Source organism: Myxine glutinosa, chromosome 10, assembly GCF_964187855.1.
Source record: "Myxine glutinosa chromosome 10, kmMyxGlut1.1, whole genome shotgun sequence".
NCBI classification, from domain to species: Eukaryota; Metazoa; Chordata; class Myxini; order Myxiniformes; family Myxinidae; genus Myxine; species Myxine glutinosa.
Window position 1 is genome coordinate 105,027,106 of NC_136270.1, and position 9,075 is coordinate 105,036,180.

A 9,075-nucleotide genomic window follows, 5' to 3' on the forward strand; every position below is an offset into this window, starting at 1 on the left:
TGGACAAAATCACAGACTGGGCAAACAAGTGGAACATGTCTTTCAATCCTGACAAATCTCACACTCTTACGATGTCTCTCCAAAAAGACTGACTGGACAACCCTCCCATCCACTTTCTGAATAATCCTCTCCAAGAAGTTCTGTCACTCAAGCTTTTGGGTCTCACTATCTGCCATGATCTTTCCTGGGAAAACCACATTTCAAATCTGGCCTCCAAAGCCAGTCGCCGACTGGGCATCCTCCGTCGTGCGAAGTCCTTCCTTGGCACACCTGAGCTCCTCACCACATACAAGGCTTTCATCCGCAGCTCAATGGAATACTGCTCTCCCCTCTGGGCTGGTGCACCTGCCTCACACCTAGCTCGTCTTCACGCTGTTGAAACCAAAGCATTCAGAATCTTTGGAATCTCCCGCGATGAAGCTAACTCCAAGGGCCTCTCACTCACTCACCGCAGGCAGGTTGGTGGTCTTTCCGTCTTCTACCGACTCCTCTCTGGCCTTGCCCCCCCCCCCCCAGCTCTCTCTGGGCTCTGTCCCGCAAATATTCCTACAGGTCGCACAAGATCTGCCTGCAACCCTCTTATGGTTAAACTGCCAAAATCAAGACTCTCTGCTCACCTTCACTCCTTCATTCCTCTTTTCTCCCACCTCTGGAACAAACTCCCTCACTCTCTTCAATCCCACTCCACCCTCCAGGTCTTTAAAACAGCTGTTCACCACCATCTCTTATCTTCCCCCATCCAAAACCTTGATCTTTTCTACCCCCGCTAATTTCACCCCAATTCCACTTTTTTGAAATACCAACTTCTGTCCTGGAAGTCCTTGGTGTTCTTGTGGTTTGTACTTCTCCCTCCCCCCCCCCCCCTTCCCACGCCTCCTCCCCCCGGGCCCTCTCCCTTCCATGCATCTCCCTACTCTCGGATGTTGTGTTTGTGTGCTTCCCCATCTCTCCCCATCTTGTCTTCCGCTCCCTCTTTTTATATGTTTTGTTTGTCTGGTTGATTTGTTTGTGAGATAAATGTTAGGTCTTTACGAGCCTCGATTCAGTATACAAAAAAAAAAAAAAAAAAGGGAAGTTTTCATGGCATACCCTCACTGTATATGCCATATATTTACAGGAATTAGGTATATTTTAAACTCCCCTGCAGCAAAGGCTGTTGAAGTGAGTGTCCACAAAATGCCCACGTGATGCACATTACCAGAGAAAATTGTGGAAAATGTCAAATTCCTTGAGTGACACCTAAAACGTCATTGTTCCTCTACCGGATGTTGTTATTTCGGCGAAGCCTGTAGGGCAATGGCGTCTAGAGCAGCGTTTGTCCATCTGGTGTATACGTATGTATATACTGTATGTCCCTTTTGCCGGAATTTTACGGGTTTATTCCTTTTAAAATTCGTTTTCTCTTCAACCGTTGGTCTGATTAACATGAAATTTTCACCATATAAGTGCCTCCTCCTGTAGATTTTTAGTGATAATTATGACGTCATAGGTCACGTGTCCGGGCACCATCTTGGAAAAATTGAAAAACTTTGCACCTCTATATCTCCGAAACTGCTCCATGGGAAAAAAATAATTAAAGGTGGCTCATTGTAAAGTACTCTCCATGCAGAACATATGTTAATGGTGATGTCATAGGTGCCTTCATTATGACGTCATAAATCAGCAAGTAGAACGCTTGATTCCATCAGTTTGAAATTTCTTGAGCGTGATAAATATAGATAGGGATGAATTGGTTGAGAAAAAAATAATTGACGTCATCGGTCACATGGTTCGGCAGCCATATGTTTCCGACGCAACGTTGCCAAACAGCGTTTGCCTGTCCGTCTGGTGTATGTATGTCCCTCACAAATGTTCACCAATCAGAGCTGAGGATCTGGTCACATGACAGGTGGACAGCAGATCCTCCACTGAGCAGATCCAAGCCCAGCTATGCTATTGTTAGACTATCGGTCTTGTTTTTTTTAATCAAAAGCATTTATATTCTACAGAAAACTGGCAGACAAAGACAACAACTGTAGAATGAAGAACTAGACTTGCTTGTGAAGACTAGTGTTGATCTGTATCGGCCGACAGGTAGAACGAAGGATTGAATCAGATTGAGGTATGATAACAGCTGTGGGAAGCAGGCAGGTACTCTCCTAGCTTCCCACTGTGGTGAGCATACCCCCTTCAAATTATGTTCACTTCCTCCATGATAAACACAATAAAAACTTGGAATGCACTCCATATGAAAACAAATACAGTACCATATATCCATTGTGGTTGATGGCAGGGTGACAAGTAAAATGCAAAACAGAAAAGATAATTTCATGATAATGAAAGCATCAACACACCGACGCTCTTAAAAAGCCAAATATTCAGATGTTTATCCCAATTAGCATGGACATGGCAAGCAACAAGGATGCAGCGACTCACCAAGCGAAGAGCAATCCGCCTATCGGACATTCCAATTTTCTCATTGAAATGAGAACGCAAATCTAATGAACCATTCACCAAATAGTCATTCCCAGTCAGAATCTCCATGACTTTCACGTCGGCAGGTGGCATCATGTTCATGTAGACAAGGGGTGTTGGATCCGCAGGAAATTCCATGTTACAAGCTTTTACATTATCTTCACCGAATATGGCGGACCTCCCAGAGCTTATACGGCTCACAATGCATCGAGCCATTTTGTCGAGGTCTTTCAAGAGGTGTTTTGAACGGTTAAACCTAGACAGGTGCAAGCAAGAGAAAGGCAATAAATAAAAAAATTTAGAAGCTTTAAAAAATTTTTGTTTTTTTAAACTAAAAGTGCTCAATGTTATGAAGTTAGGCGTTAGTAAAACTACACTTACTTATAAGGATTCAGGTTGCAAATGGTCACAGTAGGAAATTCGTTTTTTCCATGATGCATCGTAACTGACATGGTCGCCACGTGATAGGTCGACAGGAGTTGAACACATTCCCAAAAGATCATTGCTGCAGCTGTCATTGTCAAAATAATCCACAAAGTTCTCTTGATAGGACCTTTTGAAGCAGCGATGCGGCGACAGCCATGAGTGTTGGTGTTCCAAAGATAGAAATCTACAAGGGTCACCATGGATGGTTGTGGGCCCTTTAACTTGAGGTTTCTCTTAATGGAGCGTATCGTGTCACACTTTTTCAATCCCGATCTCTCCATTTTCTCAGGTCAGACACTTGGGGATGCAAAGGAGAATAAAATTTCACAAAGTAGTTACTCACAGAAGTAATATTTCACCTTTTCCAAATCACAATATTTGTGCAATTTGTAAGTCTGCACTCAAAAATAAGAATGCCATGAGAAAGTATGTTTAATTTGCCATGCTTCGTCCTTCAATAAAAAAACAACTAGAACAATGCGACTGTGTTGCCAATATGCCTCCGCAATGTCCCACAATGAATAGATGCCCTCGTTCACTGACCTAAAAATAAACAAGTTAGATTTAAATCTCTTCAGCTGTTTTCAAGTATCACATTTTCACAAGCCATGATAGGTTTCACATCGATCGGTGATGCGGTTTCAGAGAAGGGAATTTTTTTAATATCGGCTTTCAAGGTAATATGGCTGCCACACCACGTGACTTATGACCTTAAAAATGTACACTCTGCATACGTATGGGTAGGGTATCACGTTTGTGAAGTTTGGTGTTTATCAGATAAGGTTCGTTTTTCAATCCAATATGGCTGCCAAACCATGTGACCTACGACATCATAATTTTCAAACTATATGCAACATTAGTGTTAGATGATATTTGTAAAATTTTGCATCAATAGCGCAAGCGGTTTCGGAGATATAATTATTTAATATTTTCCTTCAATCCAATATGGCTGCCAAACCATGTCACCAATGATGTTTTTTGTGATCATCTTTTAATCGCCACGCCTAGTCAATGACATACGCAAAGTTTCGAGTCAATTTTATTTTCGAGTCAAGTCAAGCACGACTTGACTTGACAAGCACGACAAGCACGACTACTACAACACCCAATTAATCCCACCCTATGAGATTTTCTGCTGAAGTTGTGGTCAGTCTAATGAACTGGACGGACAAGCCTCACAATAATCCAAAAGTGATTGGGCAGGTGCACGCGGAGCGATAAGCATGGTTAAGCAATTGGTTCACATTCGTCTGTCTGTCTGTTTGACATCAGTTTATGAGAGGAACAATTTATTTAAATTGGATATTATATTTTGAACACAAATCAGAACATGAATCGCAAGACAAGTTTGCCATTTTCCCCTACTTTGGCGCTGAATTCGTCCTGACCGCACAGGTGCAGAGAGGCGTGAGATAAGTGGGCGTGGTATGTGAGAGGGTGCATTATTGGGGTGAAAAAGAGTCCACCGATATGGCTATTTACGATGTCGATTGATGTTGCGTTCTATGGTGATCAATAAAGCCTCCATTCCCTAAACTGTGACTCATGTCATCTTATCACAATGCATCAGGGTGATGTATAAGACTGCTTCAGTAGCGCTAAACTTCTGGATTTTTTTTTAACGATCTTCAAAATCATTATTTTATTAAAATATATATAAACTGTGAGGTATATACTTAAACAGTAGTATTGTAATGAATTTTGGGGTAGTGATATATAGATTCAGGTCGATCTGCATAGGTAGGTGCTCCGATGATCGTGGGTAGAAAGAACCACTTCAATGTACATAAGTCAGGGACCTGTTTAGCCGAATGTCGGGTAAGTGTATCTCCGTGGTCATACAAGGATGACCCTTGTGCTAATTATCGTAGGGATTATGTTAATTCCCCTGTCCGTAGAACCTGGCAATCATCCCGTTGTCTCTTATGGCACTGCACATAGACACTAGTGAGAATGGCCCTAGTACACTAATTAAATACCCCCTTCCCCCCCCCCCCCCTCCCCCAAATACCCCCCACCTGTTCGACATCACCAGCTACATCACCAACTTGTATGGCAACATTGAGCAAGCAGGCCAAATGCCATGCCTTGGGGAACAGGGATTGGCCAGGGGTGGGGCAAGAAGCGTCCCTCGGATTGGTGGAAGGAAGGCCAAGAAGGAAGCAGAGGATCGATTGGCGAAGACCACGGAGGACGTCACAGTTGACCAAGAAGCAGCGTTCTGATTGGAGGAGAAGCGCTGGTGACGTAACGAGCCAACGTTAAAAGTATGAGGAGACCGACATCTTCTCCTTGCGCTGGACTCTCTTCTTCTTGCCCTCCACCTTGCTCGCTGACCCTGGAGCTTCACTTATTGCCCTTCCTTGCCTCTCGCTCACCCCTAGCCCTCGACACCCTTGCTGACACCGGCATAGTCTCCTCGTTCCCCTGTTCGACTGACGCGAGGAGAGAGCTGCAGTTTACCAGGCAGAAATTATGCATGGACGAACGCTTGTACCTGTGCGCTCGAGGCCTGTTTTGCCGCCAACGACCGGGTGGTTCCCGCCAACACCAGAGCCGCGTCAGGACTGCGCACTCGAGTTTGACGAACCCTGACGAGACCCTGAGCTTGTTGAGCTAAATGCACACATGCACACACGGTTATTTATATTTATCTTCCCTTTGAGTTTAAGTCTGGTGAGGGAGCACTCCATTTAGGTTTTTTTGTCAGCGTCGCGTTTTCCTTGTTATCGGGTTCCGTTTCAATAAATCCGTTTGTTATTTTTCTTGCACATTTTAAAGCCGGTTCGTGTGAGTGACTTTCTGCAGGTTTGAAGACTGCCCGGCAGGGTCACACAGGTAAGTTCTTCAGCTTCCACTTCTTCTTCTTTCTTTCCTCCCCCACGCATATATATAGTAAAAGCCTCTATTGAACTGAACGCCTTTGGAGTTAAAGCTGGCTTTGGCTATCCATGATTTCCCTGGTATTAACCAAGGGGGAGTCGAGCTGCAGTATATACCTCAACACTGTGAGGGGTATCGGCTTCTATGAACTCTCTAATCTCCGAAGGTGGACGGAGCTTATCATCCCTGTCTGGTTCTCTGTGAACGGGATATCTCAAAAGGTTGTGGACAGATTCAGACTAAATTTGTTGGAGAGGCTGTGTATGGACGTGATGATTAGATTTGTTGAAGATCCGCATCCGGATCTGGATATGATAATTTTTCAGTTGATTCGTCATCATTGAGAGATAGGGCAAAAAAACGATTTCGAAAACGAAACGATGATATCTCAAAGAGTTGTGGACGGATTCGGACAAAACTTAGTGGTCAGGTTGGTTGTCTGACAAGGCCAAATCAATTTGATTTTGGTGAAGATGCCAATCCGGATCCGGATACGAGAATTAAAAAAAATATTTTAAGTGATTCACCATTGAGTGATAGGGCCAAAAACGATATATAGCATGATATTTCAAAAAGTTGTGGACGGATTTTGCGAAAACCTGGTAGATGAGTCGGTAAAGTAACAAGAATATGCCAATTAGATTTTAGTTCAGGTCCAGATCCAGATCTGGTCTATCAGTGGATAGAAAACATAAACTGTTCAGACTGGCAGAGGTATGCTCTCTACCGAGTGTCGTTCTAGTCTCTTTGCCTATGGGTGTAGCCCAAGGGCAAAGCCGTCTAGAACAGCGTGTCTGTCCATATGTATGTATGTATGTATGTATGTCCCCTCAAACGTACACCAATCAGAGCTGAGGATATGGTCACATGACAGGGGTGATGTGATTATGTCTGTGATGCCATCACGGTGTACAACGGCTGAATCTAAACTCCGCCATTTTTAGTCCTGTGCCGTTAAGGATGAACATGTCGTCGAACCTGTCATGTATCACAATCGCCATGCTCTACCTTTACGTTTTTCATTCAGTGTGAAACACAAACAAACCGATTGTTAAAATGACCATCAAATATCGAAAGCATCGGCGTTACGGGTCTTCTAACGAGACAGTACGTAGAGGCCTTAGGCTTCATGCCTTCATGCCTCACCTTCAGGCCACTTTGGACAAATTAGCCCAGGTTTCTAAATAGAGTAGTATTGTTTTCGTAATAATAATGATAGCGTTAATACCAATAATATAGATAATATAGTATTTATAATCGTAACACTGCAATCCCTTTGTCGTTATTGCAAAGTTTTTAGATTGAAGCGGTGTATGGTCGGTTCATTGTTGACTCAAAACATAGAATAAACCATTGTGTCAATGCAATCTCTTCACTTCCCATGGTGACAGCAGCTTAGAGACTTGGAGTATTTCAATAAATAATTTAATACTTACAATATTTGCTAATTGGTATCTCCACCCAGGTCATACTATCCTCTTCAACTAAACTTACTAAAGTATCAAACAGGCCCGGATACGCCGCTGTTAGACTTTCAGCTACGCTTTTAATGTATTCAGGGTGCAAGCAATAGCTCATGTTATGAGACACTGTGGGATTTTTTTGTGTGTGTGTGTGTACAAGATCCTGAAAGTGGCTTCCCTCTCTCTCCCCATCTTGTCTCCCGCTCCCTTTTTTTTTTTTTTTTTTTTTGTATGTTTTGTGTGTCCGTTTGTCCTTTTTTTGTGATTGATGTTAGCTCTTTCACGAGCCTCGATCTTGTACACAACAACAACAACATTAAAATGCATGTCGTTGTTGTTGTGTACAAGATCGAGGCTCGTGAAAGAGCTAACATCAATCACAAAAAAGGACAAACGGACACACAAAACATACAAAAAAGGGAGCGGGAGACAAGATGGGGAGAGAGATGGAAGCACACAAGTACAACAGCAGAGAACAGGGACATCTGAAGATCTGTGGGAGGGAGAAGGCTTGGAGGGAGAGGGCTTTGGGGGGAGGAGGCATGGGAAGGCGGGGGAGGGGTGGGAAAGGTATAAAACACATGGACACTTAGAACTTCCAGGAAAGAAAGAAGTCGGGATTCCAAAAAACAAAGTGGCTCTGGGGTGAATTAACGGGGGGTAGAAAATATCAAGGTTTTGGATGGGGGAAGATAAGAGATGGTGTGATCAGTTGTTTTAAAGACCTGGAGGGAGGAGTGGGATTGAAGAGAGTGAGGGAGTTTGTTCCAGAGGCGGGAGAAAAGAGGAATGAAAGAGGATTTTTTTGAGCAGAGAGCCTTGATTTTGGCAATTTCACCATAAGAGGTTTACTGGCAGATCTTGTGCGACCTGCAGAAATATTTGGGGGACAGAGCACAGAGAGAGCTGGGGGAGCAAGGCCGGAGAGGAGTCGGTAGAAGACAGAAAGACCACCAACCTGCCTGCGGTGAGTGAGTGAAAGGCGATGCGATGGAGCGTGGGATCTTTAACATCCGCCAATTAGTGTCAGCAGATGAGACTCCCATGTTTAACCTCAATCCGAGGGATTGCGCACTTTGTGGTACAATGGCCTACCTGCAAAACACCCATGCGACAGTCTATCACCTTGTCAGGAATTGAACCAATCTTGGTGTTGGCTTATCAGTTAAGGTGGCTGGTTTAAGATCTTGGGGTCTTGAGTTTGAGCCCCTGTCTTGCTGTTGAAATAACACCAGGTGGGTTGACTCAGCCTGTCGTCTTTCCGAGGTCGGCAAAATGAGTACCAGCTTACTGGGAACAGGGCACTGCATCAGCGGCACAAATGATGCAACCAGAAGCCACAGGCTGCACACGACACAACAACAACTACATCTGTAATACTGGTATTGCAAGCTGGTTTATGGCTTTGATGCTGGATAAGGCACAGACAGCAGTCACATTATCACTGCCAAACGAACTCACGAGCCAAAAGTTTGTGAATGTATTTGCGAGTTTTAGTTTTAATGTGTGTAATTTGACTTGAGCAATCATCCTCAAGTGTCATCAACTAGTGCCGGTCGTCGCATGCGATGGAGCGTTACACAATGCGGAGTGGTTGCGGACAAGCATAGGTCAAGCGTAGGACAAGCATAGGACAAGCGTAGGACAAGCATAGGACAAGCGTAGGACAAGCGTAGGTCAAGCGTTGGTCAAGCATAGGACAAGCATAGGACAAGCATAGGACAAGCACAGGACAAGCATGGGCTAAGCACAGGACAAGCACAGGACAAGCACAGGACAAGCATAGGCTAAGCACAGACCAAGCACAGGCCAAGCATAGGACAAGCATAGGACAAGCATATGACAACCA

General features: G+C 44.1%; 1 protein-coding gene across 2 annotated transcripts in view; it reads right to left on the reverse strand.

Moving 5' to 3' along the window:
* SCNN1G (sodium channel epithelial 1 subunit gamma) overlaps positions 1-9,075 on the reverse strand; it is a 106,800-nt gene that overhangs the window by 96,501 nt on the left and 1,224 nt on the right. For both annotated transcript variants that reach the window (XM_068126335.2, XM_068126334.2), the window contains exons 2-3: positions 2,836-3,177; positions 2,416-2,710 (exon numbers count right to left, since the gene is read on the reverse strand). In XM_068126335.2, coding sequence (XP_067982436.2) covers positions 2,416-2,710; positions 2,836-3,161 — 621 coding nt within the window. In that variant the 5' untranslated portion in view covers positions 3,162-3,177. The remainder of the gene's footprint in view (positions 1-2,415; positions 2,711-2,835; positions 3,178-9,075) is intronic.